We start from the raw sequence: 25,985 nt of genomic DNA on the forward strand, positions 1-25,985 counted from the left end.
ATCCCAAGATGTACGTTTGTCTACTGTGAGGATTATTATCTTGAAAGTATTAATTACTATTCTTTTGTTATGTACTAATAAGATGGGCACACCAATAATATAAATTTGAATTTATATGCTTAAATAATTAAAAAAATTTTATTATTATACCAAAAATTTACACCATAAAAAAACTGGGAAATTTGATTTTCTATACTTAAAAAATCTTAATATTTTATTCTTAAACCAATACATTTTAAACTAAAAAAAGTATGACACTTTTTTCAAAACCTCAAAAATACCCCTTTCATAACTCAAACTCTTTCTCTCTCCTTCCCTCAAACTCTCTCTGTATCTCTCTTTCTCTCTCTTTCATTATTCCCACAAAAAAAAAAAAAACAAAATACCCAAATAATTAAATTTTCTCGGTAAACAAACACAAGATCATAAATTTATAATAATATACCAACCAGGAGGAGCATGCAATAGTAGGAGGTGAGTCCAGCAACCATAACACCAATCGAGCCAGCAAGCCAACCGGCGATTCGGAAAGCAAACGGAAGACCCAAAACGCCGGTGCCCTCAATCTAAACGACGATGTTGGCTAGCGTTTGAACCGTCGAAGCTCTACTTCCCGTTCCAATCGAAACTGGCGACTCCTCCAGCAATGAAATTGATGTTGTTTTACCACCATAATCTTCCATTGTTTTATTCACGAGAACTTCTACAAAATCTTCGTCTTTCCAAACCCTTTTCTCTTTCCCTCTGTTCTGTTGTGGAAGCTCTGTGTGTAGAACTAGAACAGAAAAAAAAAAAAAAAAAACCAGAGTCCGATGGTCGGACCATGGGGTCCGATAGGGTCTGACCCATCAGACCCCATGGTCCGACCATCGGACCCTGGTTTTTTTTCGGTCCAACGAGGCCGATGGGGGTCCGATGGGGTCCGATGCATATGCGGGTTGGAAAAAATTGGGCTGAGTTATGAGAGGGGTATTTTTGGGTTTTAGATAAAAGTGTCATATATTTTTTAGTTTGAAATGTATTGGTTTAAGAATAAAATATTAAGGTTTTTTAAGTATAGAAAATCAAATTTCCCAAAAAAACTATACTTTTTTTTTCAAAACCCCAAAAGTACCCCCCTCACAATTCTCTCTCTCTCTGCATCATCTCTCTCTCTCTATCTCTCTCAGCCAACTCTCTCTCTCTCTCTCTCTCTCAACTCACAGTCGACCCCAACGCCACCCGAACCCAAACCCCATCCCCATCGGACCCAAACGCCACCCACTCTCGGACCCAAACGCCACCCACTCTCGGACTGAAACCCACTCTTTCTTCCTCTCTCTCTCTCAAATCGCAGAAAAAAAAAAGTTTCAGAGCCGATGGTCGGACCTTGGGGTCCGACCAATCGGACCCATCGGACCCCAAGGTCCGACAATCGGACCTTTCTCTTCCTCTCTCTCTCAAATCGCAGAAAGAAAAAAAAAATTTCACAGCCTGGTCGGACCTTGTGGTCTGATGGGGTCTGACCAATCGGACCCATCGGACCCCAAGGTCCGACCATCGGACCTCTTTCATCCTCTCTCTGAAATGCGAAGAAAAAAAAAAAAAAGAAAAGTCCCACAGCCGAAGGTTTCGTGGGTGGCGCTTGGGTCCGAGAGTGGGTGGCGTTTGGGTCCGAGAGTGGGTGGCGTTTGGGTCCGATGGGGATGGGGTTTGGGTTCGGGTGGCGTTGGGGTCGACTGTGAGTTGAGAGAGAGAGAGAGAGTTGGCTGAGACAGATAGAGAGATAGATGATGCAGAGAGAGAGAGAGAATTGTGAGGGGGGTATTTTTGGGGTTTTGAAAAAAAAAAGTATAGTTTTTTTATAGTGTAAATTTTTGGTATAATAATAAAATTTTTTAATTATTTAAGCATATAAATTCAAATTTCCCTAATATAATTAATTCTAAAAGGGAAATTTGAATTTCTATGCTTACATTAAGGAATAATTTTTTCCCTAAACTTAAAATAGGGAATATTGGTAAAATGGGATAACATTTTCTTAATTCCCACAATACCCCCCCATTTGAAACCATCACCCCTCTCTCTCTTTCGCCTCTCTTTCTTTCTTTCTCTCTTTCTCTCGGTGCCGCACCCACACACCCACGGCAGACCACCCACGGCAGACCACCCACGCCGTCGACGCTCAAACCATTTCACCGCCCCCACCCCCAAATGCACCACCACGGCTCACCTCCACCACCCACCCACTGTACCGCCCCCTCTCACTCTCTTCGTCTCTCTCTCTCGAACCGAACAGAAAAAAAAAAAAACATATGGTCCGATGGTCGGACCACATGGTCCGATGGGGTCCGACCAATCGGACCCATCAGACCATGTGGTCCGACCATCAGACCATATTTTTTTTTTTTTTAAGGAAAACGAAGAGAGAGATGGACATGGTCCGATGGTCGGACCACATGGTCCGATGGGTCCGATTGGTCGGACCCCATCGGACCATGTGGTCCGACCATCGAACCATATGTTTTTTTTTTTTTTTTTTTCGGTCCGAGAGAGAGAGACAAAGTAGATAGAGGGGGGTATTTTTGGAGTTTTGAAAAAAGAGTCATATTTTTCATAGTGTAAAATGTATTGGTTCAAAAAGGAAATTTTGAAAATTTTTAAGTATAGAAAATCAAATTTCCCTTCTAAAACCCTTAAACCCATCTCCTATTACTCTATCCAATTATATTCAAATATTAATTAAAATATACTTCATCACTTTAGTACATGATATGAAATAAACACCTAAAACAAGACACATGCATGTATATCAAGAAAATCACATAATAAAATATCTTATCATTCTTGACTATGTTTACAAAAACAAATAAAAATAAACAACTAAAACAAAAGCATGATAGAGCACACCAGTTATATATCTTTCCACACATACACTTAATTATCTTCAAGACTAAAATAATTAAATAAAAAATGATCAATGCAAAATATAAAGAGTCTCATTGGTATATACATAACACCTATGCTTAACACCTTCTAGATTAACACCTTCTAGATGTATCGTTTTGCGATTGGTTAGTGATACTCCATAAAAAATTATTATATTAAACTATATGAAACTCGATACTTAATTACACTAATAATGATATTAACACATAAGAGAGTACTAAACACTAATAATATTTTTTAACAATTCTTCAATTATTATTTTTGGTGGTTAGGTTGGAGTAATATTTATTACATTAAATTTAATAATGGTGTAAATTTAGTGTGATACTCTTAGTCAATTGCTAAATAGTAATTTTTAATATAAATTAAAATATTTTTGATATTAAATGATTTTTAGTTTAATAATTTTAAAATACCTATTTCTAATTCTAATTTATGGATTAAAATTCAAAGTGAAAAAGAAAAATCATAAATAGCCTCTCATAAATTTGTTGTCACAATTATTGACTCTTCTCATCTCCATTCGGTTACTCATTACCATGGAAGCCGCTCATCTTCTCCTGCTACTCTGCGCCTATGCGCTCACTATACCAACTCTCTCCTTTGCCACCACCGACGCCTATCCCGCTGTCCCCGGCACCAATTCCGGTGATTGCTCGCTCTCCGACGCCCAGATTTCTCTTACCCCTACTCGCCGGGAAGTATACGGGGATGGAAGAATCTTCGATATCAGTCATCGATTTAGCACTGACATGCCGGCGTTTGAGTCAAGTGAGGGAGTTGGCCAGTTCGTCTGGCTTGCCAAGAGCATGAAGAATGGTTCTATCGCCAACAACTCCGAGATGAAGCTTCCTGTTCATACTGGGACCCACGTCGATGCTCCCGGACACGTTTACGATCACTACTTCGATGCTGGATTCGACGTTGACACTCTTGATTTGGAAGTTCTTAATGGTAAGTTAGTTGATCGAAGTTTAGGTTTGTGTTTCTGTTGAATTTTAATGGGTAAAACTATATTAGTGGTTGAGTTTTGACTAGTTGTAATGAAGTTGATTCATGAAATTTATATTCAAAAGTTTAAAATTTTGTGTCCATTTTTAGTTGGTTGATTGAAAAGGAAAGAGGGATTTTCTCTGATATTTAATTGGTACTGTAAATGTGTCACGATTTGTATTGCATAATAATTTGGAAAGAAATTAGGTGAAACTGGAGCTTGAATTGAAGAATATGAAAGTTGTTCAAACTTTTGTGTGCTCTATATAGAATTCATATGGATAGAAATGCTTTACTAGTACAGATTGTTACTGTATTTGAACTAGCCTGGACTTTAGATTGTTTATGTTCTATGGTAATGGAGGTCACATATATTGCTAGCTTGTCTATGATTAGTCATTGAATAAGTAGTCAAGGTGGTTCTTTTTTGTTTTCTTTCCTATAGTCTATGGTGTCATATCTTCCTGTACAGGGATCTTCAAATTAGGATTTTACAGCAGTTCACTTGTCCTAGACTCCAAGTAGTACGGACATAGTACAAATTGTTAAACTGCAAGCATTGAAATACACCAACAGCTTTTCGGACTTTGGTTATTCATTCATGTTAACTTGTCAAGAGCTTCTGGGATTCTCTGTTTTAATTGACTAAAAACTACATCTTCTGATTGTTTATTTCCAGTTTTTGGCTTGTGTTGTCTTTCTCTTCCCATCACTCCACTCATTTTTCACTAAATTCAGTTGTAGTTTTTGAAGAAAATAAAAATGGTAATAAATAAGTTATTATGTTGCTTGACTTGTTATTTCATTTTGACATATATTTTTGTTCCAATAGGTCCAGGATTGTTGGTTGATGTTCCAAGGGACAAGAATATAACTGGTACGTGTACTTGATGCACTAATAATCTCAAAATGTTAAAAATAAATCTTTTGTTGAGCTTTGCTACCTATCTCTGGTTTCTTTATGCACAATTGTATTCTTATAGTCAGGTATTTCAAATAATTTCACAATGTTTAAAATATTTTATGCGTCAGCCGAAGTTATGAAGTCGTTAAATATTCCCAAAGGAGTTCGCCGTGTGCTTTTCAGAACGTTAAATACAGACAAGTAAGTTTTTGGTTACAATATTGTTTTATAGCACTTGAAACTCATGTACTGTTTTCAGTTAATGACATAGTGATTGTTTCATCCTACATATAGCTGTATTAACCCAAAATTTGAATTAAAGATAATCGAGGTCTAGTTATTAAATAGTTACAAAATAAGGTAAGATTCATTAATCATTGTAGTTTGTTCAATTATGTGTAAATGTTAAAGTACAAGAAAGGCAAATTTTCTTCTGTGATGATTTTACAAATTGTTAATATTTCAGACGACTTATGTTTAAAAAGGAGTTCGACACAAGCTACGTGGGATTTATGAGGGATGGAGCAAAATGGTTGGTGGAGAACACAGATGTAAAACTTGTTGGTAAGATCTTGATGCGTTTCTTGTTTTCTTGGTGTTATAAGATTTAGATTATAGACTGTGTCAAGCATATTGTGCATGTCTGGAACCAGCAGTAATGTCACTATCAAATTGTAGTGGAGTTTGCTTAAAATATAACTAAACGCAAGAACTCTCCAAGGTCATGTTTGTACTTGTAATTACTAATAAATCTTTGTAAAAAAAAAATGAAAATAAAAAATGGAATATTGTATCTTTATTTATTTTATAAGGATGGTGACAATTCTTGTCCGAAATAATTTTAAAAATCAACAAATGATCCAATTATTTTTACAATTGTACAACACACTCTAATCTGAAGCTACAAGGACATTAATAACTTAAAAGTTTTTCATAAAAAAAAACTGAAAATCCCTAACAATTAGTACTCAGACCACAAAGAATCTGATTTAGAAAAGATTAAAATTGACTCATTATGTTATTGTGATCTGACTAAGGATGCTTCAAACCTTTCCTTATAGTTTTTCTCCAAGCCAACAATCTTCCCAAAAATCTGTATCTTTTTCCATTACTTATGTACATAACATAGCCAAATATTTCTTTTGATACAATATTTTCTTTCTAACAACTTGCTGCCATAATATCTTTTTAAATTGAGATTTAAGAAAGCATTTTGTTTCTACCGAGCTAAAAAATTTGTTGTCTCACAAAGGAATCTAAGTAAGAGAGGAGGGTGTCCAAGTAGTTATATGCTACTAAGTACTAACCAATCCCATACTTGGCCAATGTGGGATCCTAAGAGTACTCCCAACAACTTTTCTATTCTACTCTTTATAATACCTCACCAAAATTCTATTTTTTCTATTTTACCTCAAACTTTTATATTACATCATACATCAATTTCTCTATTTTTATCTCCACATCATTTAAACATTATTATTTTCAATACACATTTATATTAAATAATGGAGAAAAATCAGTAAAATAAATAAAGAGATGGTATGAGAGAGGAGTGAGAGAGTCAAATAATAATAAAATAAGTATAGCTCGAATAGTTGTAGTTACATTGAGAAACTATAGTACCATTCTTCAAAATAACTTTAAAGTAGCTCATATGATGTAGGAGCCATTTGACCATTTTTAGTTCAATTATTACATATAAAGGTATTTTAAAAGAGCTGATGTGAGTGCTCTAACATTACACCCCTTGGAGTCGATGTTCACAACGGCCCACTCTATAGTGGCCTACTCTGGGCCTAATCCGCAAGTCGCCCCTTCCGCGATGTCGGTCCCACTTGAGGGTGCATGACTCTGATACCACTTGATACAACCACTTGGGTAGAACTCACTCCCAAAAGCTAGCCTAAGAGAGGAGGGTGCCCAAGTAAGTACTAACCAATCCTATACTTGACCAATGTGGGATCCTAACGCAATATGATGGACTGAAATCGGGAGTTGTTATTCAAGGAAAATGACAATAACACCAGGAATTCAAGAGACTTGGGCTCTCCCTTAGAGAAAAACTCTCAACAAGTCGAATTTCTGCATGCTCTATTAATTCCCTATACTCTGAATATAAATTCCCCAATTCACATGCACAACGACACCATAAGGAATTATGTTAGCACCCATTACCTCACACTAGTACAAAACTGACTCTAGCTGCAAGCATCTCAATTGCCTGATTTACCCTGCCTAGTGTAGGTATAACAAATTGGAGGTCTATCATTTCTATGGCAAGTTGGCAACTGAACAATTAACAAAATCCCTTTTTTCAACCATCTAGTGGCTTATCCAAATTGACCTATGAATATAAGATGTTATCCATGTAATGCTATTTTCTGATGTATTCACTATTCTATTCTTTTTAACGCATCATTCATCTTGATTTGATACTAATTCTGTCATGAAATGCAGGAATTGATTACTTATCTGTTGCTGCCTATGATGATTTGATTCCTTCTCATCTTGTTTTTCTAAAAGAAAGGGTAAGAAAGAGTTTAATGCTTCAGAGTTAAGATGATCAAATTATCAGTATCATTTGAGACTTCATTTTAATCTATCAATGAAAATCTTTTTCTTTTTGCCATCTACCTTTTTACTTTCAAGGTTGTTGTGTCTGTGTAGGTGTTTTTATTGCTATCCTTTACCACTTGATTCTATTTGCATCTTGAAATTGAAATTTCACAAAATAGTGTTCCGATTTCACCCAGGGTTGCAATTTTGGGCAGTTGATGAGAGTAAACTGTGATTATCTGATAAATGCATTACATATGATTTATGTGCTATATCTGTCCAATTTAAATGTGTGGTCTTATGTTTCATTAAGAATTGGTTCCACCACAGGAATGGGTTTATTTCTTCAAAAGGACCGATTTTTCTAAATTGGTTTTTGGTGCAAGAGTAAATATAAGTGAAAAGATTAGCACTAACACCTCCAATTCTGCAGGAAATCATCCTTGTGGAAGGACTAAAACTTGATAATATTCAGCCAGGAATTTATTCTATCCACTGTTTGCCACTGAGATTGAAAGGCGCAGAAGGATCGCCCATAAGATGCATTCTCATCAAATGATTTGCTTTCTCAGTAAGTTCTACATTTTTCTCAAGGGCCATACTTTTTAACCATCACCTTGGTAATCAGGGACCATCTCTATCCTTGGCTGTACAACTTTCATGCCCTTTCTGTTCATACTATGCAGGCATTGTAAAGTTTATGTGGGAGATTAGGACTAAATATTAAATTTGTTTCAGGAAGCAATGCTAGACTCCTGGATGAGACATGGCGATTCAAACGGGCTTCGAAGCTGAATATTCCACTTGGTTTCTACATTTTCTTTTCACATGTAAATAAAAATAAAGACTGGTTTGATGGATACTACTATCAACTAGAATAATCTTAGGCAGTCTGTATCGTTGAACTGATCAGTGACATAAATTATAATGGAACATTGAAATTGTGGGATTTGTGCAAATCTGCAATGAGAAAATGTTGCTTTTGTTATTCGAGTTTTCTTTTGACCATGTACAGATGGAGTTAATTGATGGTCTCAGATTTATGATTATGATTAGTTTCAAATAGATGGTAATACACTTATGGGCACTTTGACATGGCATATAATTCTGAGTAGCTGGTCGATTTTAAATGATAAATTCTTTGTGTATATTGGTTGAAAAAACTTTTATGTTAATACTATATAAATTAATTTCACGTATATATGTTGGGTTGAGGTATCATTACTTAAAAATAACTATAATACATTCAAATATTGTAATGATATCATTATATTAGAAAATGGAAATTATGTATTTTTTAATATTGACTTCATTAGTCACTAACATATCTTTTGGTACCGTTTGACTTTAATATATATACGTTTATATATATAAATATATTTAGTATTTAGTATTTTTTTTTTGGTATAGTAAGAAACTAAACAATAGGACGCACTTCAGAGAAACAATCTTTTAATTGAAGTACACAGCTTGTAGAAAAATAAGAATAAGAGTTTTCTGCTAAGTAATAGCCAACCAAGTTAATTATTTAACTTACATTGGTATGTACATAAAATTATAATTACATCGACATTTTTTTTTAATAGAATCACACTTAACATCGTCAAAACTAAATTATTAAAAATATGTAAAATAGTTAAAGTTTAATTCACTTGTTGGAGAAGTTAAATTTTATAATCTTCTCTTTCTAATTTAAAGATTAAGTTATTTTAGCTCTAGAGCTCTTGTACACACTGGCGGACCCAAAATTTAAAGTGAGGGGGGGGGGGGGGGGCGTAAATAAATTTTAAAAAGAAAATATAAAGTGTAGTTAGTGGGATTTGAACCTTTACCCTCTAACCTATTTAATACAAATATATGTTGTAACTAATTAAAATACATATACATTTTTTTCTCGATTTTTTTTTTCTCGCTAAAGTCGCCTGCAGGGGGGCGTAAATAAATTTTAAAAAGAAAATATAAAGTGTAGTTAGTGGGATTTGAACCTTTACCCTCTAACCTATTTAATACAAATATATGTTGTAACTAATTAAAATATATATACATTTTTTTCTCGATTTTTTTTTTCTCGCTAAAGTCGCCTGCAGTCGTCCCCCCTCGCTACAATGTGGGTCCGCCCCTGCTTGTACATACATCTCAAACTAAATAATAAGTTAAAATAGTATTTAACTAATGCTTCACTTGGGCAGCAGAGTGATACATAATTTGCTTCAAATGGGATTGGAAAGTCAGGATATATATAGAAAGCAAGGTAAGGTGTATACATCCATATGTCTAGGTCCCAACATATGGGAATAATCAAGTTGCATTTGTTAAAAGAATAGACGAGTCGTATCATTTGATAAAAGTGTTTTCATTTTGTGTAGTCTTGGTTACCAAGTGATGCCAATTTCAGTCCAAAGCAACATAACTTTAAAACTATATATGAATTATTGAAAATGGTTTGACTTTCACAAAGTGCCACGTGAAACCCAATTTTCAATCATCATCTTAAGTACACCCATGGTGACTATAAATGGAGGAGACTCAACAATGAAAAAATCACTCACTCATAAACCCCAAAGCAAAGCACATAAAGAAAGTTGTCTCAAATGGCTCAATATAGCCCACATCTCATTTTCATTGCCCTCCTCTTAGGGCTACTCCAAATAATGGTTGCTGCAGCTCCAACTCCTTATCCAACTACCCCCGAAATCCCTTATCCTCCAACAATACCAACTGCTCCAACACCAACAACACCTTCTCCAACACTCCCAACACCATCACCTCCTACTATTTCACCACCAATAACACCATCCCCAAAAGCTCCAAAACCATCACCTTCTACTCCAAAACCCCCTAAACCAACACCTTCTCCAAAACCCCACAAACCATCACCTTCTACTCCAAAACACCCAGAGCCATCGCCTTCTACTCCAAAAAACCCAAAGCCATCACCTAGTACTCCATCACCCACAAAACCTTCTCCAAAAGTCCCAACACCGTCACCTTATCCTCCAACAACACCTTCTCCAAAACCCACAACACCATCACCCACAACACCTTCTCCAAAACCCCCAACGCCATCACCTGTAACACCTTCTCCAAAACCTCCAACACCATCAACGCCATCTCCCACCACTCCAACACCATCACCATCGACACCTTATCCAACACCCCCAAAACCGTCACCACCGGTAACGCCATCACCAGCACCACCTACCCCTACTCCATCTCCGACAACCCCTTCCACACCTCCATCTCCATCATCACCAACACCTCATACTCCTTATCCTACCCCAACCCAATCTGATGGTGCTGGAGTCAAGAGAGCTAAATGTTGGAACAAGAACTATCCTCAATGTTACAATACTGAACATGTATGTCCCAACTCTTGCCCTGGTGGATGTGAGGTTGATTGTGTTACTTGCAAGCCAGTTTGTAGTAAGTTTTCCAAAATATTTCTTTTTATTAAAAGTATTTGTTTTGGTATATATAAGATAGAATTGATAATATTATATCCTTTTTGCCAAATACAGAATGTGACCAACCTGGAGCAGTGTGTCAAGATCCTCGTTTCATAGGTGGGGATGGCATCACTTTCTACTTTCATGGCAAGAAAGATCACGACTTTTGCCTATTATCTGACTCTAACCTCCATATAAATGCACATTTCATTGGAAAACGTAACTCGAATATGAAAAGAGATTTCACTTGGGTTCAATCAATTGGAATTCTCTTTGGTAAGCACCAACTCTCCATTGGCGCACTTAAAACAGAAACATGGGATGACTCAGTTGACCGTCTCTTCATCACCTTCGATGGTGAGCCAATTATCCTACCAGAATCTAAAGGTGCTAAGTGGCAATCCAATAGTGTCCCAAGAATTTTTGTAGCAAGAGGTGTTAACACCAACAATGTGATGGTGGAGGTTGATAGAGTCCTTAGAATTACAGCAAATGTTGTGCCTATAACTAAGGAGGACTCAAAAATTCACAATTATGGTATAACGAAAGAGGATACTTTTGCCCATCTCGAACTTAGATTCAAGTTCTTCTCTTTAAGTAACGAAGTAAGTGGTGTGTTAGGCCAAACATATAGGCCAGACTACACGAGTCGTATGAATGTTGGGGCAAAAATGCCTGTAATGGGTGGAGAAAGAGACTTTAAAACTTCAAACTTGTTTGCCACTGATTGTGCTGTTGCAAGGTTTAATGGAATCAACAATGAAGATGAAGATACTTTGGAAGGTTTAGATCTACCAAGTTTACGTTGTGGCAGTGGAATAAATGGACAAGGAGTTGTCTGCAAGAAATGAGATGAACTTTCTTTATATTTTCATAAATGGTAATATTCATTTTTCAGCAAATAAAGTAATTACAAAAATATGGAAAGTTAATGAGACTATTCATTGTAATTTGTTCTCCTAAAGATGAACTTATATATATTTATATATATATATATATATTATTTTAAGCAATATATTAATAAGAAAGGCATAAGGTTTTTTTCTATCTCTCTTATATACGATTAGATTAGCTAATTTCTTTACATGTGATGTATAATTTGTTCATTTACATTGGTCATTTATCATTTTAGTCAAATGTGAGAAGTATCATTAAAAGAGGAAGTGAAACTCATATTAGGACACCTTTTGGCTTTGTGCTTATAAAAACATACAAAACCGCCCTTAATTTAGAGATGAATCAATTCACAATTAAAAATAAATAAAAAAACAAAATCAATATTTAATGTTTACTCATACAATAAAATTAAAAATTATAGATAACTTATATATAAATTAATATAGTAATATTATATATAAATGTAATAATAAATATAAATATTCCTATGCAAAATATTTTAATTTTTTTATGAATAAAGATATCAACTTTCATTAAACTAACTGAAAAATTAGCCAAGAGACAAAAGACTCTTGAATAGTACGACTTGGAAAAAAATAAGAATCTGCGGCATATAATAAACGACCTTGTTAGCAGATCATTTAAAAAACATAAAAAGATATGAGACAAACGCTTTAACAAAGTCTTACAATAAAAAACAATAAGACTAAACTAGAAAGACATATAGAAACAAAACTCAGAATAGCTTGAACACAAACCAAGCTATCAATTTCTATAAGATGACATTTTTCCAATTAGAAAAACGATCAATCCAACAAAGAGTTTTCTTGATGCCAATAATTTTTGCCACTTCAGGTTGAACTCGACCCTCAAAGCCTTTATTAAAAGCCACAATCAACTTACCATCATGACTGCAAGCACCTATCTCGAAACACCCACACTCTTTAAAAAGTGTTCCATCGACATTGACCTTGATATAATTAATAACAGGTGTGGACCAATGTTTAAAAACTTTATCATTATCTTGAAATAACAGTAAAGGATCATCTTTCTTAGATTGAGCAAAACGATATTAATCAAGAGAGTGTCTAGATGAGAAAACAATAGCAGCAACCGCAAAAGATTTTTGATTCTAAATTATTCTGTTCCTTGGTTGCCAAATACCCCAGGCAACCATAGCTGCCTCCTCTAACATACCCTTTCCTACCCAGCTTGATAGATCCAGCCACCAAGAAAAGAATTCAGTTTTAGTCTAGCTTCTAACATCTACACTAGAATGAGACTAGCAAGAACGAGCAAAAGAGCAATGTTGGGCCGGCCCAAGCCCAATTGTCTAGCCCAGTCCAGTTGAAGGAAGAAGTGATAGTGGATCGATTAAGAGGCTGGCAGCAGGAAGAACTTCCAACCGAATTGCAGCCAAGGAACGCACCAAGCTCCAACGATACCAGAGAAAGCATGGAGGCAGGCGTAGATAAGGCGCGTGAACCTAGGGTGCGCGTAAGACCCAAGTGGTTACAAGAGTTTGTTAAGATGGAAAACCATTGAGGGAATTGCTGGGAGTTTTTCTTTACCTTTGAATTGTCTTTTTTCTGCTGGTTTTCTCATGTAAGTTGGGTATAAAACCCTTTTTTCTTGGCTGTAACTTTTTTTATCCAGATTTTGAATGACAAATTGCAATTAGTTTGCATTGGAGATTAGTCTTGTCTCGAAAAAGACCTCATTATCTAACACTGGTGCTTTCATTGATTTTCAGCATGAAGAACGAGGAACTTGCAGCAATGATTCAAGCCTTGGAGGCCAGCCTCCACAAGCATACCGAAGAACAATTCACCAAAGTATCTGAGAAATTGGATGAACAGGTGGCTCGTTTGGATATTCGTGTGGACCAGCTTCAGTTTTCAGCGTCTAAACCACAGGGGGAATTCGGTAATTCCAATCACGCAACAGAGTCGGCGACCATACACCGTTCGAATTCCAACACTGAGACTCGTGAGGTGAATTCCATATTGAAAGTGATGAGGGTCAAGGTACCCAGATTCGAAGGGGCAGGGGTCGAAGAATGGATTTATAAGATGAACAAGTTCTTTGATCTCCATCAGGTGGATCCATCTGTGCGATTGGCTATGGTTGCTTTTCATCTTGAAGGAACTCCGTCCACTTGGTATCAATGGATGGAGAAGGGGGGCGGATTCGCAGATTGGGAGTCGTTCTTGCGAGCATTACGGTTGAGGTTCGGCACATCCATTTATGATGATCCACTGGGAAAAATTGCTAAGTTGGTGCAAACAGGGAGAGTATCGACGTTTCGGGAGGAATTTGAACAGTTGATGACTCAGATTTCGGGTGTTCCCGATCACTACTTTCTGAATTACTTTGTTTGGGGCCTGAAAACAGAAATTCGAAGAGAACTATTATTGTCTAAACCATTCGATCTCGCAGACGCCATGGCGAAGGCACAACTATATGAGGATCGCCATGATGACATCCTCACTCGAGCTCGTGGTGATGGATATCGCCCTCAATGGCCTCCGAGAGTTACTCCATCGCCCTCAATTCAGAACAGCTTTCCAGCATCACCGAAGGCAGCTACAACCACAACTATCACACCATCACCGATTCCTAAGGCACATCAACCAGCATTACCGGTCAAACGATTATCTCCAGCGGAACTTAAGGAGAAGCGTGAGAAGGGTCTATGTTTCACATGTGATGAGAAATTTAGTGCGGGACACAAATGTAAGAATCGGGTGCTCATACTGTGTGCCCAGGAGGAGGAGGAGGATGCGCACATCGAAACGGCTATGGAGATTCTCTCTGATTGCTCTGAAACAGTGGCTGAAGAGGTCAGTTTGAATGCACTTTCTAATGCTGCCAATCCTCGTATTTTTCGTATCATTGCTCAACACGGTTCTGAATCGCTAGAAGTATTGATTGACACTGGGAGTAACAACAATTTTATTCAAGAAGAGTTGGCACTTCGGCTGGGATTACAGTGTTCTGACACAAAAAAATTTAAAGTATATATGGGAAATGGAAATTCTCTATGGTGTTCACAGGTTTGTTTGGGAGTTGAGTTAAGCTTACAAGGACATAAGTTTGTTGTAGATTTGTTTGTGTTACCAATTTGGGGACTGGATGTTGTGCTTGGTATGCAATGGTTACAAACATTGGGCCCTTGTCTTCATGACCACAAGGCATTGACAATGGAATTTGAATGGAAAGGGAAGGTGGTGAAATTAGCGGGATCGTCTGCTCCAACAACTCAGCAGCTGTCCATTTCAAAATTACACACACTAATTCGGGATGGAGACGTGCGAGATGTGTTTTTGCTGGCAGCTGTCTCCCCGGAGGATCACAAAACAGAAGAACCGATAATGAAGATAGATTCTACACTGCCCGAACAAGGTCGAGCCTTACTTACTGAATTTGAAGACATTTTTTCAGAGCCAAAAACACTACCACCGCACCGCAGTTCGGACCATCGAATTTTTCTACAGCCACAATCACAACCTGTAAATGTCAGACCATACCGCTACCCATACTTTCAGAAGGACATTATTGAACAATTGGTTCGGGAAATGGAGGAGTGGAGGTTTATTAGACCGAGTAACAGCCCTTATTCTTCCCCAGTGCTACTTGTAAAAAAGAAAGACGGATCCTGGCGTTTCTGTGTTGATTACCGAGCCCTCAACAATATTACTATCAAAGATCGCTTCCCTATTCCGACAATAGACGAATTATTAGATGAGTTGGGAGGTGCTACCACTTTTTCGAAATTGGATCTGCGTGCAGGGTATCATCAAATCCGTATGGACCCGAAAGATATTCACAAAACAGCGTTCCGCACTCATGAGGGACATTATGAATTTCTCGTCATGCCTTTCGGCCTCACGAATGCGCCATCTACATTCCAAGCCACTATGAACCGGTTATTTCAGCCTCTCCTCCGTCACTGTGTTATTGTTTTCTTTGATGATATTTTGGTGTACAGTAAGTCAATGGAAGAGCACGTTTCACATTTGAGGATGGTGTTTCAGCTATTACGAACTCATTGTTTTTTTGCCAAGGCTAGCAAGTGCACTTTCTTTCAACCACAGATTGAATATCTTGGGCATTTAGTTTCAGCCAACGGTGTGCAAGCCGACTCATCCAAGATTGAAGCCATGGTTCAATGGCCTCAACCGAAAACACTCAAGCAGCTACGTGGGTTTCTCGGATTGACGGGTTATTACCGCCGATTTGTTGCACATTACGCTTCCATTGCCGCACCTTTGACAGAGCTTTTAAAGAAGGACAATTTTTCTTGGACAGCAGAGGCTTTGAAGGCATTTATACAACTGAAAACAGCCATGACAGAAACGCCGGTTTTGGCACTGCCGGACTTCACCAAACAATTTATCATTGAAGCTGATGCATCGAATGTGGGCTTAGGCGCAGTGTTGATGCAAGAGGGTCATCCGATAGCATTTTTTAGCAAAAAACTGGGGCCAAAATTTCTGGGCACATCGGCTTACTTACGAGAGCTCAGAGCAGTGGTAGAAGCGGTCACTAAGTGGAGACAATATCTGTTGGGACGCCAGTTTGTCATAAGAACAGACCATAAGAGTTTGAAGGAGTTACTCACCCAAGTGATCCAAACACCTGAGCAACAACAATTTCTTCGGAAATTACTGGGATTCCATTTTACAATAGAGTATAAGACCGGTAGAACGAATTCAGCAGCAGATGGTTTATCTCGCCAATTTGAGGGTCCAGTTTCTATCTTGGCAGCAGCTCAATCCGCAGCTTCTTTTGAACTTTTAGAAACAATAAGGCAAGAAAATACTACCTGTCCAGAGCTCCGAAAATTACATGAACAGTGGGAGAAGGGTCAGCTTCGCGATACACCATTCACAGTCAGGGACGAGTTACTTTATTACAAACATCGCATCAGGATTAGCTCCAACTCTCATCTCAAACAAGAACTCATGCGTGAGTTTCATGAAACACCGATGGGGGGTCATGCAGGACCTAATCGAACCTTCATTCGTTTGAGTGCAAATTTTTTTTGGCCTGGAATGCGAACGGAAGTGCAAAAGTTTGTCCAACGATGTGTTATATGTCAAATGATCAAGTATTCGCCCACAACACCATATGGTTTACTGCAACCTTTAGAGCTGCCCGAAAGAGTTTGGGAAGATTTATCCATGGATTTCATAGTCGGGTTACCGAAATCAGCGGGAGTTTCGAACATCTTGGTGGTAGTGGACCGTTTTACTAAATATGCCCACTTTGGCGCTCTTCCAAGTAACTACACAGCAACAAAAGTGGCGGAGTTGTTTGCTAACATGGTCATTAAGTTACACGGTATGCCGAGATCGATTGTCTCAGATCGTGATCCAATTTTTACGAGTGCCTTTTGGAAAAAATTGTTTGAGTTGATGGGAACAAGGTTGAAGATGAGTTCCTCCTATCATCCACAAACAGATGGGCAAACAGAAGTTACCAACCGTTACTTGGAACAATATTTGAGGGCATTTACAGCTGACAACCCGAAGATGTGGAGTAAATATCTCTCATGGGCGGAATACCACTATAATACTAGTCAACATTCAGCAATTGGTATGACTCCATTCCAAGCTGTTTATGGTCGCACTCCCCCTACTATCCCAGCTTACACCAGAGGCATCACAAGAATCCAGGCAGTAGAGGAGGACTTACTTACTCGAGATGCAATACTACGTCAGTTAACTACCAATCTGCAGCAAGCCAGAAATAGAATGACACAACAAGCAAACAAGAAACGCCGTGACATTCAGTTTAAAATTGGGGATCTGGTTCTCGTGAAGCTTCAGCCATACAGGCAAGCTACAGTGGCTCAACGGTTACATCCCAAACTCTCTAAGAGGTACTTTGGCCCATTTTCCATTGTTGCTCAAGTTGGACCTGTGGCATATACACTCGCATTACCGGAAGGCAGTAGAATACACCCCACATTTCATGTATCGGTGCTGAAACCATTTTATGGGCCAAACCCACCGATTTGCTACTCTCTTCCAGAACTAAGTGTCAGCAACAAACCAGTCATGCTACCATTAGCGATTCTTTCCTCACGAATGCACAAAGGGCAGCAACAAGTGCTGGTGCAATGGTCATTAAGTGCCATGGAAGATGCGACTTGGGAGGATCTCGCTGAATTTGAGCAAATGTATGGAGCTGTCAACCTTGAGGACAAGGTTGTTGTCGAAGAGGGGAGCAGTGTTGGGCCGGCCCAAGCCCAATTGTCTAGCCCAGTCCAGTTGAAGGAAGAAGTGATAGTGGATCGATTAAGAGGCTGGCAGCAGGAAGAACTTCCAATCGAATTGCAGCCAAGGAACGCACCAAGCTCCAACGATACCAGAGAAAGCATGGAGGCAGGCGTAGATAAGGCGCGTGAACCTAGAGTGCGCGTAAGACCCAAGTGGTTACAAGAGTTTGTTAAGATGGAAAACCATTGAGGGAATTGCTGGGAGTTTTTCTTTACCTTTGAATTGTCTTTTTTCTGCTGGTTTTCTCATGTAAGTTGGGTATAAAACCCTTTTTTCTTGGCTGTAACTTTTTTTATCCAGATTTTGAATGACAAATTGCAATTAGTTTGCATTGGAGATTAGTCTTGTCTCGAAAAAGACCTCATTATCTAACAAGCAACCCACAAGCGCATGAAAATGTTATTTTGGTTTAATTGTCCTAAAATTAGCATTTTTTATGGTTGATCGAGGTATTGTCTTGGCCAATTAGTCTATTTTTTTTAGGTGTGTGCAATAAAACTTAAAAATGAAAATATTATTTACTTATAATAATTTTTATTTTCAAAAAATTTATCATGAAACCTTGTTATGGTCAACTTTACTTTAAAACACATTGTTTTATAAAATAATTTATATTTGCATTTAAAATAAGAATATTTTTATGTTAGTTGTATATTGATCGAGACCGAGAGGAGATGACATTTGTATAATTTTATGTTATTTTTATGTTAGGAGCAATGATCGAGAGCAAATGACTATCACGAGGTTTCACAACTAGAAAATTAGATTTTATCTTCAGTTATTAGACTAGTTTATTAATTCTGTTAAAAAAATCTTGCTACCGAAGACTATTAAGGTAAAAACATAGGTCCCAAAAACATTGAAGACGTATGAGGGGCCTATCTCTTCAGTTGTTACAAAATAATCAAAGACATAGGTGGAGTCGAAGATGGAAATCGAGTGAGTAAATACCCTACGTCTTCGATCTTTCTACCTATGTCTTCAATTATTTTGTAATAACCGAAGATGTAGTTTCAGTAACTCATTGGAACCACCCACCGACCTTTTCAAATGCCCTACATTCAATAATTTATATTAGATTCAATTAATTAGTATAAATTTAATAAAATTCAACTTGAAAAGGAAAATCGAAAAGTATCTTTGTAGCGTTTATGTCCTTTTAAAGGATCCAAAATGAATAATCTTCCCTGCACAAACGTTCTCAAGCATTCAATGTTTCCTAAGAAATCAATAAGAAAGTATTATGTTTTAATTTTAAAAAAATGAAATTAAATTTTAAATAGTCCTTAGATAGTACGTAGTTGTACTTACCCGACATTCCAAGAAGTGAAGAACATCTAAGATTTATGATTCATTGCACTCAACCATTCTACCAATTTGTCAACAATTTTTTTGCTTATTTTTGTCGTTGTTGGTGTTGAGAGGCTCTAGGTCAAAGAACTTGAAATACTCTCCTTTATTCGTTAAATCCTCGATATCATTTCTTTTGGATCAAATCACAGTCAACTTAAATTCCTTCCCCGATATCATTTTTTCTGTATTCATCATTGTCCATGTCAATGTCATGATGAACATCCTAAATTTGTTCATTGACCTGTTGTCCAACAATGAAACAATAATGACTTAAATGATCATTTTTACCATTATTTTTATTCTCTACAAACTTTCATTTTGGCGTCGATAAAATAATAGACCATTTACCATTATCTGGATCTGGTATGTAAAATACTTGCACTGCTTGGTACGTAGCCATGACGAGGATCGTTCTTGCTTCCTTTCTTATTTAGATCAATCAAAGTAAATTCAAACTCGTCAGTCCTAATTCCAACATTGACGTCTACCTATTCATATTTTAAAAGGGCAATTCAGAACAATGTATAATCTAGCTCTTATATTTCATCCATCATGCCATAATATGTCATGGCACCTTAAACAATGTTATTATCCTTTGAAGTAGCAAATTTATAGACTCAGTGGCTATACATACGGGAATATTCTCAACCATTGCAATGTGATCTATAAAATAGCTACAAAAACGATTTGTGCCAGACTTAGAGAGGTTCTTCCGAGTATTATTTCATAGAACCAAAGTGGCTTTGTAAAAGGAAGAAAAATCGCTCACAAAGCCACTTTGGTTTGTGTGTGGCTATGAACGGAAAGGTGCTAAATTTGCTTGCCTTTTCAAAATTGATCTCCAAAAAGCTTACGATACTATTGATTGAGAATTTATCCTGAAAATAATGGAGGCCTTGAATTTTCAAGATAAGTTCATTAATCTGATTATGGTTTGCATCTCCACACCTAGATTTTGTTTCATGATTAATGGTACTCCTCATGGATACCTTCAATCAAAAAGAGGATTAAGGCAAGGAGACTCAATGTCTCCTCTCTTGTTTGTGATGAGTATGGAGTATCTTTCCAAAATCTTAGATAAAATTACCAACATAGCTTATTTCAATTTCCCTATGAGACGTCAAAGACTCAATGTCACACATATGTGTTTAGCGGATGGCCTTTTACTCTTTTGTAAGAGTTATTTTAAAGTTGCCATGTTGTTATTTCTTCAGGGGTTGAAGTTGTTTTTGGACAACTTTTGTTCTTGGTGCTAGCAAAAGAAAATCAGAAGCTTTCTCTAGGAGGTAAGAATTTTGTGGAGGCTGAAAGAATCATAGACTTGTCTGGCTTTGCTAGAGGTTCGTTTCTTTTTATGTATCTTGGCATGAAAATTTGTTCTAAAAAGTTGTCCTTTGCTTACGGTGAGTGCTTGATAGAAAAAATGTCTACTAGAATTAGAACATGGAGCTCTCAAAACTTATCTTATGCTGAAAGAATTGTTCTTATTAATTCTGTCCTTAATGCTTATTGGTCTCAACTAATCATTATGCCGAAAAGAACTATAAAGAAAATTGCTCATGTTAAAATTTAAGATAAGGTGAATGGGGTTAATTGGCGATGAGTGGAGTAGTTGTAGCCCATACATTTTATATATGGTATTTAGTTTCAACACATTATCAATGTGAGACTCTCTAACAACTCAAATTTGTTGTCCCTTCCTTTGGACAGAAAAGGAGGAGTCTTCAGGGCTCGAAAAAGTGGCTTGGTCAGGTCTCTGCAAGCCTACAAAGCAAGGAGGTTTAGGCTTCAAGGATATTGCCTTGTGGAAATTGGTGCTATAGAAAAACATGTTTGGGTTACTTCTTTAAAAAAAGATAACTTGTGGGTTAAATGGGTAAACTCGGTTTATATAAAAGATAAAGATTGGTGGGAGTATGAGGGATGCGAGTTGGTATTGGAAGAAGGTTGCTCATACCAAAAATCTGTTAAAAATAGTTTTCTCTCATGGAAGTTATGCAATATCAGTTTTCCATTGTTGTTATTTGTGTGAAGCTTGATCATTCAGATGATAATCTGCAGGGATAAAGTGGAATCTTGTAAGCATTTGTTTTTTGATTGCTGTTATAGTAAGAAAATTCTTGAAGCTGTTAATTAAAGATTAACTTGGTTTTAAGGGTGGTAGTACTTGAATTCAGGGGCTGCTTAACTGGGTGAAAAGTTGAAATGAAAACAGATTTAGGCGCAAAGTCTATACTTGTATGGTGGCTGTTACGGTTTATTGTATTTGCAAGGCAAGAATCGAAGCTCTTTGGGGCCACAACAAGGTTCCAATACTGAAGAGAGTGCGTAAAAACAATTTGTAATTAATAGTTTTGCTGGCATTGGTGTTTGTAATTGATTATTGTTTGAGGAATATAATTTTTCTGATTTACCACACAAAACAATTGTAATAAATTATTTAAAAATAGATAATAAACTTTTATTTTATAATAAAAAATATTACATCATTAATACTTTTTAAAATATTGTTATAATAAACATAATACATTAAAAATTATAATATAAACATAATTATAATAATTAAATATTGATATTAATTAATATAAACAAAATTTTGTTAGTATACAATTTTATTCATTTGTTTAAATTATATCGTTTTTTTCTTGAATTTTTTAAGTATTATATATTAATACATTATTATGAATGCTAAATTAATAAACAAAAATATAAAAAAAAAAAAAATGAAACAAGGGACTCTTATATTTAATGAAGCAACTTTTTTATAATTAATGACTACATGTTTACTTCACTTAATTGATTACAAAATATATGAGATATATTATAGATAAAAAGATATATTTATGGTGAATTATGTAATTATTAAATAATTTGAATTTTTTTTTGTAAATATATTTTTAAATAAAAACCCATCAAATTATATGTGAGTACGTACATTTCAAACAAAAAAAATAACAATAACCAGAATTAAATTATAGTTAAATAATGCTTCAGTTGGGCAGCGGAGTGATACATAATTTGCTTCAAATGGGATTGGAAAGTAAGGATCGGTCTGGCCATGTTAAACCAATAATATCATATCTATAATTAACTTATATTCATTCATGGTTCTAATTGCTTGTGATTTCCCATACCATATGCTTTAATCAGAAAACAATGATTAAAAGTTGTAAAGGTAACACTTCAATTACTTGGACTTGGTGGAACATATATATTCAAGCCCAGTAACAGAAGATAATTAATGTAAGATATTTCTTTATATATATATACATATTTGGAATAAAATCAAATTGTATTTCTTAAAGATTAATATATAGACGAGTCGTACCATTTGCTAAAAGTGTTATTATTTTGTGTAGTCTTGGTTCCCAAGTGATGCCAATTTCAGTCGAACGCAACATAACTTTTAAAACTATATATATGAATTATTGAAAATGGATTGACTTTCACAAAGTGCCACGTGAAACCCAATTTTATATTGAGATGAGTGTTATTCTTATGATCCGAAATAGAAGGCATGCATACAATCATCTTAGGATACACTCCCATGGTGACTATAAATAAAGGAAAGTCAGGAAATGAAAAATCACACTCAGTACTCATAATAAACCCTAAAGCGAAGAACATAGAGAAAGTTGTCTCAAATGGCTCAATATAGCCCACATCTCATTGTTGTAGCCCTCTTGGGACTACTCCAAATAATGGTTGCTGCAGCTCCAACTCCTTATCCAACAGAAATTCCTTATCCTCCAACTACACCTACCACTCCAACACCAACAACACCTTCTCCAACACTCCCAATACCAACAACACCTTCTCCAACACTCCCAACACCATCACCTCCTACTACTTCACCACCAGTAGTAACACCATCCCCAAAAGCTCCAAAACCATCACCTTCTACTCCGAAACCCCCAAAACCAACACCTTCTCCAAAACCCCACAAACCATCACCTTCTACTCCAAAACACCCAGAGCCATCGCCTTCTACTCCAAAAAACCCAAAGCCATCACCTAGTACTCCATCACCCATAAAACCTTCTCCAAAAGTCCCAACACCGTCACCTTATCCTCCAACAACACCTTCTCCAAAACCCCCAACACCAACACCATCACCCACAACACCTTCTCCAAAACCCCCAACACCATCACCCACGACACCTTCTCCAAAACCCCCAACACCATCACCCACGACACCTTCTCCTAAACCCCCAACACCATCACCCACAACACCTTCTCCAAAACCCCCAACACCATCACCCACGACACCTTCTCCTAAACCCCCAACACCATCACCCACAACACCTTCTCCAAAACCCACAACACCATCACCATATCCTCCACCATCTCCTACTACTCCATCACCAACAACTCCTTCTCCAAAACCCCCAACTCCATCTCCCACCACTCCGACACCATCACCCCCAAAACCATCCCCCACTACCCCGTCACCAACACCACCTACCCCTACTCCATCTCCACCATCACCAACACCACCTACCCCTACTCCATCTCCACCATCACCAACAACTCAAACACCTTATCCTCCTCCAACCCAATCCGATGCTGGAGTTAAGAGGGCTAGATGTTGGAATAGGAACTATCCTCAATGTTACAATACTGAACATGTATGTCCCAACTCTTGCCCTGGTGGATGTGAGGTCGACTGTGTAACCTGCAAGCCAGTTTGTAGTAAGTTTTCTCACAAAAAGTATTATTTCTTTTTATATATGTATTAGCTAAATTTAATAATATTATATAATTTTGGCTGGATGTAGAATGTGACCAACCTGGAGCAGTGTGCCAAGATCCTCGTTTCATAGGTGGAGATGGCATCACTTTCTACTTCCATGGTAAGAAAGATAACGATTTTTGTCTGCTATCTGATTCTAACCTCCATATAAATGCCCATTTCATTGGCAAGCGTAACTCAAATATGAAAAGAGACTTCACTTGGGTTCAATCAATTGGAATTCTCTTCGGTAAGCACCAACTCTCCATTGGTGCACTTAAAACTGATACATGGGATGACTCAGTTGACCGTCTCTTCATCACCTTTGATGGTGAGCCAATTATCCTACAAGAATCCAAAGGTGCTCGATGGCAATCCAACAATGCCCCAAGTGTTTTTGTAGTAAGAGGTGTTGACACTAACAATATCATGGTGGAGATTGATAGAATGCTTAGAATCACTGCAAAGGTTGTGCCTATAACTGCAGAGGAATCAAGGATTCACAACTATGGTATAACGAAAGAGGATACCTTTGCCCATCTCGAACTTAGATTCAAGTTCTTCTCTTTAAGTAACGAAGTAACTGGTGTGTTAGGCCAAACATATAGGCCAGACTACACGAGTCGTGTGAATGTTGGAGCAAAAATGCCTGTAATGGGTGGAGAAAGAGACTTTAAAACTTCAAACTTGTTTGCTACTGATTGTGTTGTTGCAAGGTTTAATGGAATCAACAATAAAGATGAAGATACTTTAGAAGGTTTAGATCTACCGAGCTTAAGTTGTGGTAGTGGAATAAACGGACAAGGAGTTGTCTGCAAAAAATGATGAGATAGATCACTCCCTCTATACAGTTACAAATGGTAATTGATGTTCATTTTTCAGCAAATAAAGTCATTATAAAACATGGAAAGTCAATGAGACTATTCAGTGTAATTTGTTCTCTTAAAGATGAATTTATATAATTTTATTTTAAATAATATTAATGTGAAAGACATAAGTTTTTATCAATCTTTCTTATCTATAGTACTATTATGATTGTTTAATTTGTTCACTTACGTTCAATATCACATGTTCTTGCTACTACAAATAATTTTTTTTACCACAACTAGAAAAACCCATTTTATCTTCGAGATTATTTTGTTGGAACAAATGATTATTAAGGCGAAGACATAAGTATTGAAATAAATGATGAAGACATACGAGGGATCTATGTCTTTGGTTATTTTAACCGAAGGCATATATGTCTTTATTTTACTTTTTATAAAATTAATATTTATATTTATGAATTGGAATTTGTTTAGTTTAATATATTTTTATTTATATTTATTCTAATTTAAATGTTTTGTAGTTAATATTTTAATTTATTTAATTAATGTTATTGTAACACACATTAAAAATATTTTTATAAACTTATATTTTGAAAAAATGACAAGTTTATATATATACATATACACAAAATTTACCACAATTATGCTACGACACACAAAAAAAATAAAATCTAAGTCTAATAATATGTAAGAAAAAAAATCTAATTCTAATAATATGTTACAACACAAAAAAAGAAAATTCTAAGTCTAATAATATGTTACAACACACACACAAAAAAAAAAAAGCATTATATAATATAGTAATTAATAAGTTTGCTAACCAATATTCACATTGTAAAGATAACAAATCTTTGAATTCATTGTTATGCTTTTTTGATCCAAACTCTAAAAAGTACTGTTATATAGTTTAAAATTTATTACAAAACAAAATTATGTATGCATGCAATCAGAATTTATAGCAATAATATATGTACGGTGATTCCATCTTTGAGAGTTTTTTCGAGATATCTCATGTTCTTTATTCTTTTCTAAGGAAAGTAATAGATGAATTGACTATCAAAA

General features: G+C 36.4%; 3 protein-coding genes across 3 annotated transcripts; all 3 read left to right on the forward strand.

Moving 5' to 3' along the window:
• The first annotated feature begins 3,362 nt into the window (after window positions 1-3,362).
• Window positions 3,363-8,369, forward strand: LOC115702968 (cyclase-like protein 2). Its single transcript, XM_030630443.2, has 7 exons — window positions 3,363-3,882; window positions 4,754-4,798; window positions 4,954-5,026; window positions 5,292-5,389; window positions 7,283-7,353; window positions 7,815-7,952; window positions 8,120-8,369. Exons 1-6 carry the CDS (start codon window positions 3,468-3,470, stop codon window positions 7,938-7,940), a joined length of 828 nt encoding a protein of 275 aa, XP_030486303.2. The 5' UTR covers window positions 3,363-3,467; the 3' UTR covers window positions 7,941-7,952; window positions 8,120-8,369.
• A 1,571-nt stretch (window positions 8,370-9,940) lies between these two features.
• LOC115702530 (uncharacterized) lies at window positions 9,941-11,785 on the forward strand. Its single transcript, XM_061105619.1, has 2 exons — window positions 9,941-10,804; window positions 10,900-11,785. The coding sequence occupies exons 1-2, from the start codon at window positions 9,973-9,975 to the stop codon at window positions 11,676-11,678; spliced, it is 1,611 nt and encodes a 536-aa protein (XP_060961602.1). The 5' UTR covers window positions 9,941-9,972; the 3' UTR covers window positions 11,679-11,785.
• A 10,925-nt stretch (window positions 11,786-22,710) lies between these two features.
• LOC115702636 (uncharacterized) lies at window positions 22,711-25,178 on the forward strand. The gene is made up of 2 exons (XM_061106838.1): window positions 22,711-24,056; window positions 24,143-25,178. The coding sequence occupies exons 1-2, from the start codon at window positions 23,009-23,011 to the stop codon at window positions 24,919-24,921; spliced, it is 1,827 nt and encodes a 608-aa protein (XP_060962821.1). The 5' UTR covers window positions 22,711-23,008; the 3' UTR covers window positions 24,922-25,178.
• Window positions 25,179-25,985: the final 807 nt, after the last annotated feature.

Source organism: Cannabis sativa, chromosome X, assembly GCF_029168945.1.
Source record: "Cannabis sativa cultivar Pink pepper isolate KNU-18-1 chromosome X, ASM2916894v1, whole genome shotgun sequence".
NCBI classification, from domain to species: domain Eukaryota; kingdom Viridiplantae; phylum Streptophyta; class Magnoliopsida; order Rosales; family Cannabaceae; genus Cannabis; species Cannabis sativa.

Bases quoted from the DNA above. Each gene is read 5' to 3' on its own strand.
- LOC115702968 (XM_030630443.2), top strand. From the start codon at position 3,468: ATGGAAGCCGCTCATCTTCTCCTGCTACTCTGCGCCTATGCGCTCACT. The intron at 4,799-4,953 runs GTACGTGTACTT...TTTATGCGTCAG, and splicing joins AAGGGACAAGAATATAACTG to CCGAAGTTATGAAGTCGTTA. The intron at 7,354-7,814 runs GTAAGAAAGAGT...CCAATTCTGCAG, and splicing joins TTGTTTTTCTAAAAGAAAGG to GAAATCATCCTTGTGGAAGG.
- LOC115702530 (XM_061105619.1), top strand. From the start codon at position 9,973: ATGGCTCAATATAGCCCACATCTCATTTTCATTGCCCTCCTCTTAGGG. The intron at 10,805-10,899 runs GTAAGTTTTCCA...TGCCAAATACAG, and splicing joins TACTTGCAAGCCAGTTTGTA to AATGTGACCAACCTGGAGCA.
- LOC115702636 (XM_061106838.1), top strand. From the start codon at position 23,009: ATGGCTCAATATAGCCCACATCTCATTGTTGTAGCCCTCTTGGGACTA. The intron at 24,057-24,142 runs GTAAGTTTTCTC...GGCTGGATGTAG, and splicing joins AACCTGCAAGCCAGTTTGTA to AATGTGACCAACCTGGAGCA.